This window comes from Mirounga angustirostris, unplaced genomic scaffold (assembly GCF_029215605.1).
Source record: "Mirounga angustirostris isolate CCGP_5_RB_7025 unplaced genomic scaffold, mMirAng1.0.hap1 SCAF_8, whole genome shotgun sequence".
NCBI lineage: Eukaryota > Metazoa > Chordata > Mammalia > Carnivora > Phocidae > Mirounga > Mirounga angustirostris.
Window position 1 is genome coordinate 47,121,293 of NW_026991716.1, and position 16,827 is coordinate 47,138,119.

Here is a 16,827-nt window from a genome sequence, read left to right on the forward strand (position 1 = left end):
GGGGAAGAAAATCTGTAGCTGCATGACTTGATTTTTTTTTCATTATGCCACAAATATTCCTTTACCATGCTTGGCTCATGTAGCCATTTAAGTCAGTTTGCAGTTCATGAACAAAATCGGACCAATGGACAAGACATGCTAAGTAATAGAAGGAGAACAACTTGAAATTAAAATTTGGTTCTAGAATATATACCAAGTAAACGGTCATAGTTAATGACACCTCTTTGCTCTTACTTAATGGCTGCATTCAGCTCTAGAGGTAAAAACAGTCTCAAGGATCTCTGTCCACCCTGAGTTTTTATAGTTTTAGGTTACATTTATGGTTGATCAAGTCAGAAATAAAATTTGAATGGTACAATTCAGTGCAAATAAAATATATAGCAATCCATTTGGCAAAGACAGCAATACCAGGGAATTACCATATTCTCCTTTCTAGTGCTATCAAAATTTCATAGTCACAGGGCTCAAGAGTAGATCAGGCTCAGGTGACATAGGACTAGGCACAAGGGAAAGGGACAAGGAACTCAGGACAACTGCCCAGGCAGTCTGATTTCAGAGCCCAAGCATTTAACCGTAACACACAGCTCTCCCCTCTAGGTCCTCATGCCTTCACAGTACAAATGTTTGGAATTCAAGAGTGAACAGTGGCTTCCGACTTTGTGCCCTCAATATTCTCATCCAATTATACTTACCCAGATAGGTGAGTTGCCTCAACTGGGTATTGAAGAACCAGTCACAACCTTGGTCCTGACCAGGTGATGGCAGAGACAGACGGGACCGCCCCACCTGACTCCCACACCTTACGAGGATGTCAGGGTAAGGCCACAGGACCTCGTGCACCAACAGGAGGTAGTTCCCAGGAGCAAAGCTGCCAAACGTTGCTGAGTACTTGAAGTGAGAGAACAATACAATAATGCTCATTGAGTAAGGAAAGATTTTGCCAGAAAAGAGCTACAAAGAACACAGATGGAGTACTTTAGAAATATAGCAGTTCACACCCATTTTATGGATGAAGAAGCTGAGGCAGGCGGAGGTTCAGTAACTTGCCCCACACCACAAAGCCGGGGAGTATTGAGCCAGGATAGACACTAGGATCTCCACCTCTACCGTCATCATTCTGATGCCTTCACCTTAAGAAGATTCCCCAAAATGTTCTCATGGGAACCTCAAGGGAAGGAAAGAACTCTCCTTTCTGAATAGGGTAGTGAGAGGATCAAAGGAGATTCTGCCTTGAACTATACCACACCTAAGACCAGCTCTCATGACTTTAAGGAGAATGTGAAGGAAGAAAGAAATGCATTAAAAGGAAGAGGAGAAGCTTGAAGAAATCCACTGGCTTTTTTTTTTTTTTTTTTTTCAGAAAATGCACCCACTTTCCACATGGCTATTTCTATCTTCATGCCTCCTAACTATTGGACTCCTTCAACCAACCCCAATGAAGGTCTAGACCTTTATTTGCAAGTTAATCTTTGACCACAAGGTGGCAGTATGCAATGTAAAAATGCTTTGTTAAGACCTTTTCTCTGGCTACAAACACTCCTCTAAGGGGTAAATTGGTTCTTAACCCCTAATCTAATAATATAGTTCTATAGAATGCTTAGAAGGTATTTTTCATTGTATTAATAATGTTAAAATTCCAGGCAGAACCATTGTGTTATTCAAGACAAGATTCAAACAGATTCTAAAATTTTTAAGTTAAAAAAATTAAAATTAAAAATAACCACCATATCTTATATTCAGATTACATTCATCAGGCCAAAATGCTGTGACAGTTTTCCTTATCAGCACCAGAAGATGCTAATTCCTGCAAACTGCTATTTCACAGGTGGAAAAATAAGAAGCCCTAGGGAATGCACCATACCCGTGAATGAGTTCCTGGGGTTACCTGCAGAGATCTGTTGATCCAAGGGGTCTCAAACTGCAGTGAGTAAGTCTCTTGATCCAAGAGCAGAGCCATCCAGCCATAAAGGTTAGACAATGTATCATGTACATAAGTGACAGTGGTTGTCTTATTTCTGCTGTCAGTCATGGTTAAATTGTAAGAAACATCTGGAGCATTAGCTCTAGGGTGATTTAAAAAGAAAAAAAAATGGGGGGTAAGTTATTTGTCCATTCTGGATCTAATCCACTCCTCTCCCATCAGTGGTAATTCATCTTCTATTCTTTCCACGTATGTCTTGGGCCATCTTGTCTGTATGTCTACGGAGTTTTCCACAATCACTGTGTGGCTCAAACAACCCAGTTGGGAAGATGTCATTGGATCATTTGTGCATTCCACTGGTCTGGTGGGTTGAAGGTAGAGACATTCAGATCTGAGACCACTGATAAATGCCATCTTAACGAGTTCATACAGACCAGGACCATATACTATTATTTTAATAAAGAAATGTCCATGTCCGGAATTCTGCCATAGACCAATTTCATCAGCATCAGAGAACATATTATATCGCTCTTAGATATTCTTATGAGAAGCAATGACTGAGGCCCAGAACCTAATATGCCTAGAATCTCAGAAGCCCACCTCCAACCACCCAGCAGAAATGGCTTCAGTAGCCTTCCCTAGTAGAGATCTTTAAATTAGAGATATTTTGTCCTTTTTGGTCTCTTCCACCCTGGCACAGGATCTGCACACAATGGGCACTCAAACCATGTCTGTTATATGAAGGAAGAGTGCATGGATGAGCTCTCTCTAAAGCAGCTGGTGCCCATTTCCTAGTTTATGGAACGCATCTCTAGAAGTGAATTTTAGCAAATTAGGAAATTGAGGCAGAGCATGGCAAAAGCATTATGTGAATGTTACAAGGCAGAACCGGAAATTTATTAATTTCTACAAATTACACAACCCACCCCAGAAAGTGATTTTTAAGACTTCACTAGAACAAACAGATTTAGCCACATGCTAAGACCCTAAAAGAAAGTCAAAGTGGACAGAAAATAAAAGGCAAAAGTAAAAAAAAAAAAAAAAAAAAAAATCAATACACATTATGACTGTCCTTCCCCCTTTGGTTTGGTTTTCATGAGAATCTTTAACTGTGGCATTTTGCTGCAGGCAGATAATTAAATTCTCAAAGTAGAGGGAAATGAGACGAAGGAGGATGTTGGGTTTTCAAAGTGAGGTGTGGCATGAGCGTATCCAAAGCCAATTTACAATCCAGTGCATTTTATAAAAAGGAAACTGTTTTTAGCATGAAATGCTTGGTCACTATGATCAAATGGCATAAACTGGAAATCTATATCCACATACGCGAGGTGGATGCATTTGGGTAAATTACTGACCCTCTTTAAGCTTTCATTTCCTTTTTCAAAAAATGGAGGTAAATAATATGTATCTTACATATATGTAAAACTGTGAAACTCAGAGATAATTCAGTAACCATCACCAAGCCCAGTTAATATCTACCACAGCTCATTTAAGAACAAACCTCAGGGGGCACCTGGGTGGCTCAGTCGGTTAAGTGTCTGACTCTTGGTTTTGGCTCGGGTCATGATTTCATGGGTCCTGAGATGGAGCCCCACATTGGACTCTGCACGCAGCAGGGAGTCTGCTTGAGATTCTCTCCCTCTGCCCCTCCCCTACCTATGCAGTCTCTGTCTCTCTCTCAAATTAATAAATAAATCTTAAAAAAAAAGGAACAAACCTCAGATGTGCCAGATTTGCCATTCTGTACTATTTATGTTAATGCTTAGCAGTTTATCCAGGATATTTGGTCATTTAAGAACACACTCAAACCCTTCATGGTGCAGAGCCCTGGCCCCAGCAATGTAGTATTTGATACATATTTCTTGAAAGAATATGTGTGTTTCTTTCATTCATTCATTAATAAAATGAAAAGGATGAAAAATGTTCAGGGCATTTGGGAATAAAAAAAAAAAACCTACTCTTTTCCCAGATTTCCTGATGCAACATTAACTGAACCTTTAGAAACTTGGGGTGAGAGACTTTCTCTGATCGGGCTTGGGACACTTAGCGTTTTTCACATGTGTATCAGGACTTACACTGGAACCAAAGAATAATACTAAACTCGTATTCTTAGAGTCAGAATGGACATGAAGATCATCTGTTCTAACTTTCAACCCACTGTAGGAATTCCCTCCACATTTCAGCCTGTCCTTCCTCCAGGTATGGGACGTCACATTCTCACATAGAAGACCATTACATTTATGGAGCTTATTTTTAGATTTTAATCTTTAGACAATCTTTAGAAAGCTAAATTTTCTTCCTTGTACTTTCTACCCATTTGTCCTCAATCATCATGGCTCTCTTTTCCTCCAACTGAAACCACACGTCCCGGAGTCCCAGGAGATGACCCAGCACAATTTGGCCCAACTGATATATTTTTAAAATAGTCTTCTGAGAAATAAATGTAAAACAAATGTATTAAGAAGAGATAAAGTTGGGCACCTGGGTGGCTCAGTTGGTTAAGCGACTGCCTTCGGCTCAGGTCATGATCCCAGGGTCCTGGGATCGAGTCCCGCATCGGGCTCCCTGCTCTGCGGGGAGCCTGCTTCTCCCTCTCCCACTCCCCCTGCTTGTGTTCCCTCTCTCGCTGTGTCTCTCTCTGTCAAATAAATAAATAAAATCTTTAAAAAAAAAAAAAGAAGAGATAAAGTTGGAACCAAGAAATACCAAAGAGGTCAACAGGTTGGCTAGAGTAAGTATCCCGATCAGTATGTAAAGTGGGATTCCTCAAAGTCCAAAGAATGATTCTGAGTATTTCAGATTCTGAAGGTGTATCCTTTCAGTTTTCACAGAAACATATGGGCCCTGGAAAATGAATCACAAGAACTAAATCCAGGAGAGACTCATAGATAAATCAGAATTCCCATTTAATAATTCACAGCAAAAAAATAAGGCTGCCTTTCACATAGCAGGTATTTGATAAATATTTGTTGAATGAATGAGTGTTAAAATGGACCAATACACCTCAAACTGATACTTGGTGATGTTTCTCCCCAACAGGGAAGTCTACCTGGAAAATCCACATGAGGGTGAGAAGATTTCTTATAAACTTATCAATTGAAGAAGACAAGCCATTTGATCATAAGTTACCAGAACCTGATACAGCCAACCCCCATCTCAATAGGATGCTTGCCATGAAGACTTAAAACATTTATATATAATGGTCAGAAAACCTCTTCTGGACATATATAAGCAATCTACACTCTAGTGAGCCCTGGTTTAAAAAAAAATGCTAAAGAAAAAAATTAAAATTAAAAAACGCTAAGGTTTCCTTATGAACTGATATTTCTTTTATCCTAGTCAAGTGCTCTCAATTAAACCACTTTTACAAAGTTTTTTAAATTATAGACCAAAAGAAGATTTCTACTTGTTCAAATTCATCCATCTGTTCACATTTAGTTCCTCCAACCTTTTTTTTGTCACTTACGTGTCTTAGCAATCTATGTTTGTCACACTTAAGATATCATGCATACCATCTTGAAAATTATGAAAATATTACCTCAGTATGTTACAATACAATTGGGTAGATAGTTCCAGAAATGCTTCTTAATTTCAGCAGTATGGCCCCAAGAATCCTCCAAGTCATTTTGGTTTCTTTTTGTTTGTTTGTTTTTTAAGATTTTATTTATTTATTTGACATGGAGATAGAGCCAGAGAGCACAAGCAGAGGGAATGGCAGAGGGAGAGGGAGAAGCAAGCTCTGCACTGAGCAAGGAACCCGATGCGGGGCTCAATCCCAAGCCCCTGGGATCATGACCTGAGCCTAAGGCAGATACTTAACCGACTGAGTCACCCAGGCGCCCCCTCCAGGTCATTTTGACTAGATTTAAATATTTCTCAAATTTCTATCAGCATCCCATTTATAAATCAATCTTTAGGGTACAATTTCTCCTGGGTTCAGTTTCTATGTATTGTGACTTCAATTATTGCAGGAGCCATTTTTTCAGGCCATACTTCCTAGTTCCTAAAAGCCCTTATAAACATGACCCCCTCTTCAAATATTGTAAAACCACCAAATGCTAACATTCATTCAGTTCTATTTGTTTCTGGGACTATTGTACCTTCCTTTAGATGCCCTTCTCCTTCCAAGTGGCATCCAGCCATCTGATGCTAACCCCTGATCAACCAGAGACCCACCATAGCACATTGTGATCCTAAACTATCCTTTCCTCTTCCTTCTTCATGCATTGCCCTGGTCCTATCAAGCCATCCCATCCATCCCAATTAAGGTTTATGTGGGATGCAATTTTACAGGTCCTCATGTGCAGCACCAGCTTTGTAAAATTCAATCCAGGTAGAGAAGGAGGTTATCAAAGAAGCCTTCATTACAGCTGGTAGTGGGAAAGCTTCATTCTGAAAAGAAAATCAAAATGTAGAAGACCCATCTCCCCATAGGCAAGATGCCTTGTGTTGACCATCACTGGGATCCAAAAATCCAAAGTCAAATCAACTCCTCTCCTTCTAGGCCAAATGACAATGGTGGGGTGGCTCTTCTGAAAAGCTCCAAAAGAACATCAAGTCTCGAAGAACACCATGAAGAGAATTTACTAACCATAATGACTACAATTTTCACTTGCCCTAAATAGCCACCAATTTCCCTGTGCCCTAAATAGCCACCAATCTCCCTCTCTTTACTGTTAATGAAGCAAAGGAGCACAAAAGTATTTCTAATTTGGAGGAGCCAAGGGAGTCTGCATGGGCCATTAGCAGCAGAGAGCTTCATTACTAGGGGAAGAAGTCTCTCCCTGAACTTCTCATGGCTTTATGTGCAAGAAATCAGGAGGCAACCAGTCCATTTTAAATGTTAACCCTTCCCTCTGCATCAGCAATAGCTCTGTATATAACCAAAGAGACAAAAAGGCTACAAGCCTTTCCTTTTCTTTTCCTATTCAAGGGGGTGCCTTAATTTTTGCTCTTCTTTTTTTTAATAACTGAGATTGTTTTTAATTAAGGGATATTTTCCTTTAGAAATACAGCACTATCACTGATAAAACTTCCCAGCCTAAGTATTAATTTAAGATACTAGTTGCATAAACAGTTATGTAATTTAGTGCCCATACACTGTGTGGAACTGTTGAATGTGTACTGCCCACAAAGGATTTGTTAGGCAATCAACAATACCAGTGAGAACAAATATTAACTCCCTGGTTTGTGTTTACCATTAGCTTACTTTTCCTGAGGGTCCATATCTCTGTGTATTAAGACAAACATTGCATTGAGCTCTAAATGCTCTCAATTCAGAACAATTGTGAAATAAACCCTGTATAATTACACATCTCCTAAGCCAGACACATCCTAATAACTAGCCTCAAATGGTGCTACATCTCCTGAATATTAGTGCTTGCTGCCCTCACTCTCATCTTTTACTGCACAAAGAGGACAAAATCAGAATTTCGAGCACAGCCCACAATTTTCTGTGGCACAGCATTGCTTGAACATCCTTTAAAATACCTTGAGCTCATAACAAGTCCTTCCCAGAAAACCACTATCCTACCTCTGACCTGCCACCATCCAGGACTATTTTCTATGTATCAATAATTTTTATATCCCCTTATTGATTGAGGAACACTTAAAAATATTTCTCCTTCTGAGTAAGACACCTAAAAAAGGAAGAAAGCCACGACACTCAGTCTTTCCCCCAAACTTCTAACAATCCTTAAATTCACATACCAAATAGAACCGGTAAGCAGAGAGGAAGCCATATGATTTAATAATCTTTGTTTTCTGACAGGCACACCCCAACATCACTCCTCCCATGATTTTGCAGATATCCATCTCTGTTTATCTTTTTTCAGAGTTGGCTAAAGCAATAATAATTTATTGTAGAGAAGTCCCTGAATCAACCTAGCACCTTCTCAAAGATGGCGTCTATAGTTTTGGCAGCATACTTGGGACAATACTTCTTGCTTATTATATCTGAATCCACGAAAAGAAGCAATAGATAGCTAATGTCCTACCTAAGATAATCCTTCATACATGATTGCATCTCTTCTCTTGATCTGTTGATCCAGCCAGAATGACTACCTCAGAACATGTGAATTTCACCATGGGAGCTATGCCCCCAGAAGGCAAACAACTACTTCTCAGGGATATTGAAAAACAATTTTATGCATCAGGTAGGAAGTTAGACTAAGAAACTCGTCTTCCCTTCTACACACACACACACACACACACACACACACACACCCCCCCTTGGTGCTGTGGTGGAGCTGACTGACCTTTACTCACTACTCATTGTCAGCCCTTCTTCCCAATGTGTTCGTTCAGTGACAGCATGATGGTAGTCATGAATAGGACATATGAGAATATTTTCACCGTGGAACTGGGCAAATGCTACAAATCAGGGTTTTTTATTCTAGAGAGCTAGTTGTTAAATATTTACCGGCTCGCTACTATGGCCCTTTATTAGTCATGAAATTGAATGACCATATAGTATTGTTGAAATTCCTCAGTCTGGGGTCCATTATGATTTTTAGATCTTTTTCCGCTTCTGTAACCTCTGGTGACAAGAAAGGATACTTCTTGGAATTTTCCTGTCTCACTCTTTTTTTTTTTTTTTTTTTAGAACTGAAAAGATACCATTACTGATGCTATGCCTTTATCCCTAGGAAAGAGAGTTAGGCGATTATTAAAGGAAAAGCTAGGCCAAAATTTCCATTTGAACTCTTCTTTACTTTTGCATTTGCAGAGGCAGGGAGTGCCTCATACTTTGAACACTGACACATTAAGAGCAGTTACATAGGTAAAAACTGAACGCAAGCACTACAGGAGAGGATATTAAGCAAGATCTAAGAATCAAGGTGACCAACAAGAACATTAACCTTTTCTTCTCCAGAAGTAGGAAGAAAGAAGTAGAAGGTATTGGAGCACAATGAATCAAAGCATGTCCAGAATGACTCCATATTCTAGGAGTAGCTGGGAGGTTTGGCTGGATTGGTACAATGTCATGTGACCATTGGGAAGTATTCCTTATTTTTCAAGAATTGGATTAAGTTGCATTTGAGCTTACTTAATTCCCTTGCCAGGCATTTGTTTCTCAGAAACATAAAATCTATAGTATTTTATTCAATTAGTAGTATGTTTAGATGTTGTTTTGTAAATCACAGCTGTAAAATAGAGACTTTTTAAAGACGACATTTATTAAGTACTCACTATATGCCAGGCAATGACCTTGTGAGATAAATACCATTGTGTCCATTTTATTGATGTGAGAACTGAAGCAAAAAATAAAGGTGAAGCACCTTGTCCAGAGAAACACCCCTTAGGAAGGGTGGGGAGTTACAGCTGGTATCCACAAATAATTCTTACTTACTTCTTTATTCTTTAGTCTTTGAAAAATAATTTCAAATATATGCTTGTGTCCTGACTATTTTATGTACATCCTATAAACTTGGAGGGACTGGTTGGCCCATCTACAACATCTTATAAACTTATAATTTCTCCCACACTTAATACAGTCAACAAGGAGAGAGAGATCAGGGTTTGATTTATTGATAATTGAATAACTCTATGACAATTGAAATAACTATAGAGTGCTCTAGACTACTACTACTAATAATAATAATGAAAATAATAATAATAATTCCCAGATGGTAATGGTGAGGATTGAGTTCTTATTCTCCCCATCACAGCTGGATGCATCTAAACCACCAGGGAAGGAAAACAAGAGCAAATGTTGACAAACTGCTAATTCGGTAGGGGTGGGACAGGGGCAGAGTAAAGAAGGAGTCATCTACGATGGACTCTGAAAAACAAACTGAGGGTTCTAGAGGGGAGGGGGGTGGGAGGATGGGTTAGCCTGGTGGTGGGTATTGAGCAGGGCACATTCTGCATGGAGCACTGGGTGTTATGCACAAACAATGAATCATGGAACACTTCATCTAAAACTAATGATATAATGTATGGGGATTAACATAAGAATAAAAAAAAAAGAAAAAAAAAGAAAAGAAAAAGCCAATTTATGTCCAATAAAAAAAAAAAAGGAGTCATCTATTGGAATACATCGTCTGGTCAACCGATAGCTTCAGGAAGCAAAAGCCCAGAAGATATTATGAAAGAACATTTTTAAGTATTACATGTCCCTAGGAATTTTAGAAATAAAGTCAGGATAGTATCTCAATCTTGGGTCTTCTAAACAAACATTGAGTGCCATCAACTCCACACAAACATGTCCTAACAGAGAAATGGACAGTAAGAATATGAAAAGAAAATCTGGGAGAATCCACAATTTTTTCAATTATATTCATTTATTAAATACTAATTTTATTGAGTTATTGTGTGTTCAATATTGGGCACTGTAAGTCAAACAAACAAACAAATAAACCCTATCCTGGCTCTGCCTACCAGCTACAAGAGATGGACAATCTGTAGAGCTATACTGGAGCTTTGAGTATTGGGTAGAGCAAATATAGAAAGCCAGCACACAGCAGGGCTACCCAAACCTGTACAGGAAACTCAGGGAAGCCTCCCCGAGAAAATGACCTTCATGCTGAGTTCATGAAAACTGAACCTTATGAACTGAAAGGCACAGAGAAGGTGAGTGTGGCTGAGGCACAGGATGCAGGGAAGGGAGGGCAGAGCACTGAGCAAAGAGGCTGCACCTATAAACAGGGAGCAGGCCATGAAGGGCCTGCAAGACATGAAGAATGTGGGACTCTCTTTGGGAAGTACTAGAAGCTCTTAAAAAGTTCCAAGCGAGGGAAAGAGTGGATGGCAAGACAAGATCTGCATTCACGAAGTTCAAGGATAAGGTCACTGCAAGGCAGCCAGCTAAGAGGCTGTTGTGGTCCCACAGGTGAAAGGACTAGAGAGGGGAAGTTGGGAAGGAGAGAAGTAGAAAGACGCAAGAAGGATTTTTTTTTATTTTACAAGAGAAAGTGGACAGGACTTGGTCGGTGGTGTTTATGTGGGAAATAAGGTAAAAGATGAGTCAAGGGTGACTCCATGCTTCTGGCTTAGATAACTGAAGCATTCACCTGAACATCCAGGAATTCGCAACAGCCTATGGATAAAGAACATAAATTCAGGTTTGACAAGTCGAGTTTGAGAGGGCTACTATATATTCTAGTGGAAAGCATTGCTGCTCAGTAGAAATATGATGCAAGCCGAAAGGCAAGGCACAGGTGTTACCTTAAATTCTATAGTAACCACATTTAAAAAGTAAAATGAAATAGGTGAAATTAATTTTAGTAATATATTTAATCCAATATATCTGAAATATTATTCCTTCAACATAATCAAAATAAACAAGTTATTGAGATATCTCATTTTTTTTCCCCACAGCATCTTAGAAATATGGAGTATAATTTATACTTACAACACATCTCAATTGGGACTAGCCACACTTTAAGTGCTTGGTAGCCACATGTGACTAGTGGCTACAATATTGGACAGTGAAGATCCTAAGGGCAATTGGATAGATGGGTCTGGAGTTCAGTAGAACAGTATAAACTAGAGGAAAAAAAATCTGGAAACATCACTGTATGTTAACTGAAGTGGTGAAATAACCCCAATCACCTGGGAAGAGTATGACTTGAGAAGAAAGGAAAGTGCTTCACAGAACCCTAAGGAATGCCAGCATTTAATTTATTTTTTCAAGTAATCTCTGCACCCAGTGTGGTGCTTGAACTCACAACCCTGAGATCAAGAGTCACACACTCTACTGACTGGCCAGCCAGGTGCCCCAACATTAGCATTTAAGCGACAGGGAGAAGCGCTTATAAAGGAGACATAGAAGGAGACACAACAAACTTTTGGTATATTACCTTTGCTCCATGTAATTATCCCTATACAGAAGAAAATATCTGTCTAAATTTGGGGGAATCCATGAATCAGTGAATTATGTGAGGCATATCATCATTACGGGACCTCTGGAGAAAAATGGCACAGACATATTTTTCTGAAATGAAGCCCTGACTTACACAATAGGGCTAACACCACCCCTGTCTTATCAGGAAGGATGGGGTGGGTAGAATGAGACTTGTAGTAACAGAAGCTGGGACAAGGACACTATGCAGAATACCTGTGGCTCCTACATAAAGAAAATGCTTTTACAGTTGGTGAGTGAGAGCAAGAATATAAGCAGCACTCATACAGATCAAGCACATTGTCATTTTAACAAAACATGAACTAGAATGTGCCTTGTAGAGAGTGGGAATTTTTTCTTCACCCAAGTATTAAATATTATTACCAACTTCAAATATATACATACACCTGTGCCAACCCAGCTGGAGTCAGAGGAAGCTATAAAACAGGAACTGCCACAAACAAGGGTACCCATCAGACCTCAATAAGGTAGTGGGGGACAGAAATGGAAGGTCTCCAATGTCAAACAAAAACCTTAGAGTGAAATTGGACCATAGACGGGGCCTTCCCAAAAAGAAATCACACTCCAGCCACTTGGTTGTTGGCACAGGGAGGGGAAGGATGCCTTGTTTATGTAGCTCTGTGAGGCCCCACACCCTGCCCTTGGGGGGCCTCGTGCAGGGGGAGGGTGGGAAGAGCTGAAAGTGAAGACAGCAGGGTGCTTGCGCCATATCAGATCTCCATCAACACGCAACCCCCAAAGATCATGACTGTGGGAGCTTTGTAAATCAACTCTTAGGGTGGTTGCTTCAGGGCAAATGGCACAACAAATTAATCCTTTCACCATGAAATGCAGCAAAGTTTGTATCTATGCTGAATTCAAATTGCTCATTAGCTCTGACATGTTCCTAATGAGGTTATAATGCTCTGGGACAGAGATCAAGTCACTGAGCACAAATAGCTAGAGATAGAATCATAGAAAAATAAAGTTAGAAGGACCTTAGAGCAGTGCTTCTAAAACTTTAATATCAATCACCTAGCGATTTTGATTCAGGATGTCTGTGGTGGAGTCTGCGATGCCCTATGTCTAATGAGCTCCCAGGTAATGCTGATGCACTTTGACTAGCAAGGCCTAAGAGATCATCGGATCCAGTCACCTTATCTTAGAGGTAAGGACGTTATATCATTGGGAGTGCGCTGCAACTTCCCTGAGGATTATTTTGGGGTAGTTGTGCATTTGTCCATAGACCTGTAGGTCCACCTGAAACTTTTTAAACAGAAGCATAGGGAGTAGGGTGACCAACCACCCTGGTTTCCTCAAGGCTGGGACATGAGATTTTCTATTTTAAAACCGGGAAAATTCCAGCCAAACCAAGACAAGTCTTTAGTCTTTCATCCTAGTAGGACCCTTCTGAATCTCCTCACAATATTGTATCAGGACTATTATCATTTTTACCTTGTCAGTCCCTGAGTGCTGGGATCATGACCCTGCCAAGGTAAGCACCTAAATATCCTGTTCTGAAGTTCTCCAAGAATAGATGCTCAGACAAGATTACATCTGCAGAGCCTTTTACCACCATATTGCTAAGTACCCTTCATTTTTAATTTTTAGATTTTTTTATTTGAGTAGAGTTGGTGGACAATGTTACATTAGTTTCAGATGTGATTCGAGAACCCTACATGTTAAGTTCACCACAAGTGTAGCTCCCATCTGCCACCATACAATGCTATTAGAATACCGCTATGTTCCCAGTGCTGTATCTTTTATTCCCATGACTTACTCATTCCATAACTGGAAGCCTGTGCCTCCTATTCCCCTGCTTAGCATCTTTCTAAGAGACAATCTCCAGTTCTCAAAGGAGGGCATAAAAAAGGAGTATCAAGAACACAAAGAAATAAATATACAAGCGTATCATGTTCTTTTTAACTACACAAATCTATTTTAATTTTCCCCCATTTGAAAAAAAAATGTATTTAAGAAATAAATCTTTTATAAGTCTCAAACACTCATTAACAACATCTTTGGAAAAATCACTAAAATAGCAGTAATACTCAGGATGCATCCCTGATTTGAAAACAGAAAGTATGCTGTGCACAATTGAAATGATTAGAAATGAAAATCTCTCTCCACATTGTTATTTTGCTTGCTGGAATTAAGGCCCATTAACATCTGAAAGAATAATAAACAGTTGAGGAAACAAAAGTGGAAAGTTTTTAGACTAGTCAATGCTAGCAGTGTATTGCTATGGCTTCTAAAAAAGAATGTCAGGATACTGATTCCATATGCAATCAAAGTGCAGACTTTGCACAGTCCTGATCGCATTGACTTACCATGGAGTTTACCTGCTTAAATAAGACGCCAACATAGTCTGGCTGAATGACTTGACTTAATATTCATGCAGTTAGGACACTTAAAACAATGGAAGGAAAGAAGTGTGGCTAAATATATGCAATGCATTTGAAATAGGTAAAAGATAGAACCCTAGACACTCAGCAGTCATTACCTGGAAATTAAAGAGGGCAGAAGCAATCCTATTATGCATTATAAACAGTCTAGCTGCTGACTTAATGGTAGTTTGACTAGCATAACCAAGGAGTCCTTGCTCCAATATTAATAGGAAATGTATTATACGGATCCAATAGTTCATGAAATTAACAAGGAAAATGAACTGGAGTGGAGCAACTTTGCAAGTAATAGGAAGGCACCAGCAATTGCTTCCCCAGAGCATACTGAACACTTAAAAAGAGCTTGGGGAGAGTACATGTATATAAATGAGAATGGACATTATTGGAATTTTTTAATAATACTTCTAATTTAAATACTTTTCAAATTCTCCATTGGTTGCAAATCTTTTCAAGAAGAAGCCATTAGCTCAAAATGTCAATAAGAGGTCATGGGCTATGGGATCTGGCCCACTGATATTGAAAGTTAGCTGCCACTTGAATCAGCTTAAAATGACCATAAACGTATGATTTGACAGCTGTCAAAAGTATTCCCATATCATTTTTATAGAACTAAATACTTCTAGTAGAATCTAGAAAACAATTTCCCTTCTATAAACCCCAACAGCCTGAACAATATATGCCTGCTCATTGGCAAGCTGAAAAGTATGGTGAAGTCAACTTACAAACCAATAGACATTCGGTGAAAGAGAACATCTTCCCCACAGACACTGCCGTGAACAATCTGACTGAAGCTTGCATTGACCAAACAAGACGCTGGAAGAGTTTCCATAGAAGCAAGAATATGACTTCTATTTCTCCCAGACAGAGACCCATCCAAGTCTTCCAAAATTGCTGCATGAGGAAATGGAAATGCTACTAAGTTCGGAGAGTTTATAAACTTTAGCTGGTTGGTCTTCACAGTAAATCCACCTATAAATTGGAAAACAGAAAGACTGTTACACATGGCACAAAAGACTATTATAACATATGACAGGTGAATTCACTGAGATGTTTTTAGTACTTTAAACTGCATATTTATACAGGTAAATGATTCACTCCCTTATTTATTCAAGGAAAAAAGTCGTGAGTGTTTGTTGTATGCCAGGCTCTGTGGTATGCGTTAAAAACACAGAGGGAAACAAGAGCAGGATTGGCATTGCCTTCATGCAGCCTGTGTTCTAAGGCAGTGAATCTCAACCAGGTGGGTTTGCCCTCTAGGGCACATTTGGTACTGTTTGGAACCATGTTCGGCTATCAACGCTGGGTGAATGGCAGTGTTACTGGTATCCGGTAGGTTGAGGCAGGGATGCTGCTAAACATCCTCACTGCACAGGACAGTCCCCACAACCAAAACTTATCCAGCTTAAAACACCACCAGCGCCAAGGGTGAGAAATGGGTACAATGGGAAATAGAGATGCAGAACACTAATTTACTAGTTACTAACTGTAAAGGGGTCGTGGCTCAGTCATTCGATCTTTCGGCTCTAGTTCTTCTATAGGGAGTCTAACCCTATCTGTTATGAGGCTCGTATTTTAAATATTCACCCTCAAAAGCAAGGTTCAATCAACCACGTGGGCAAATGGTAATAGCAGCACCCTTTTTAAGTATCAGCGGTAGGACTACACTTTTTGCGGTCTTTCTCTCACCCGCCTGCATGTGATTCATCAGTACTGCTGCTGGTCCAGCTGCCTGGGCCTTCTAATTCCCACCCCCCTGTCATTAAAATGTAAAAACTGAGTACACATAGGACCTCAGTACATTTGCTACTATATTTCTGTGTTATGTACATTATAAAATATGCCCAAAATGAAATAAAAAGAGTAAGATACAAATAATTAGTGGTCCTGAGGTTTTCATTCCATATCCCTGTAGAGTCCATGCAGTGAATTAAGTCATGCATTCAAGACTCCAGGATTCCATCTCTTGCAATTTCTTTTTTTTTTTTTTTTTAATTTTTTATTTATTTGCGAGAGAGAGAATGAGAGACAGAGAGCATGAGAGGGAGGAGGGTCAGAAGCAGACTCCCTGCTGAGCAGGGAGCCCGATGCGGGACTCGATCCCGGGACTCCAGGATCATGACCTGAGCCGAAGGCAGTCGCTTAACCAACTGAGCCACCCAGGCGCCCCACCTCTTGCAATTTCTATAGTTCATCTAATACCACAACCATGCACCACTCTACCATTTGGTCCTATTGGAATTTCAATTTTTGCATATGCTGTTCCTAATTCCTAGAAACTTTTCTCTGCATATGCCCCCTTGCAAATTTCTATTTGTCTTTCAAAACCATGCTCAAGAGCCACCTCTATAAAATCTTGCCTGACCCCTTTCTTGCTCCCTTCCCTGACCTTGTCTAGTCCTCTAGGATTGTACTCATCACAGTTACTACAGTGAGTGGCTTAATATGTATTTTTGTGCCTAGATCAAGAGCTCCTGGAAGAGAAGAATTATGTGTTTTTCATCTTTGTACACCCCAGATCCTCAGACAGAACCTGGAATGGATAATTTTTAAGCAAATGAAAGAGATAGCTTAGCCCAGATCATCCAGTGAGAAGAGATTCAAGGTCATAAGGAGTAGTATGCTTTTCTTCAGTGTCTTATAAATGATATAAAACAGTG

General features: G+C 39.7%; 1 protein-coding gene across 1 annotated transcript in view; it reads right to left on the bottom strand.

Moving 5' to 3' along the window:
- The window catches only part of PKHD1 (PKHD1 ciliary IPT domain containing fibrocystin/polyductin), a 453,232-nt gene that overhangs the window by 220,212 nt on the left and 216,193 nt on the right, over nt 1-16,827 (bottom strand). Inside the window, exons 47-49 of the mRNA XM_064597023.1 lie at nt 14,893-15,139; nt 1,886-2,063; nt 693-888 (exon numbers count right to left, since the gene is read on the bottom strand). Coding sequence (XP_064453093.1) covers nt 693-888; nt 1,886-2,063; nt 14,893-15,139 — 621 coding nt within the window. The remainder of the gene's footprint in view (nt 1-692; nt 889-1,885; nt 2,064-14,892; nt 15,140-16,827) is intronic.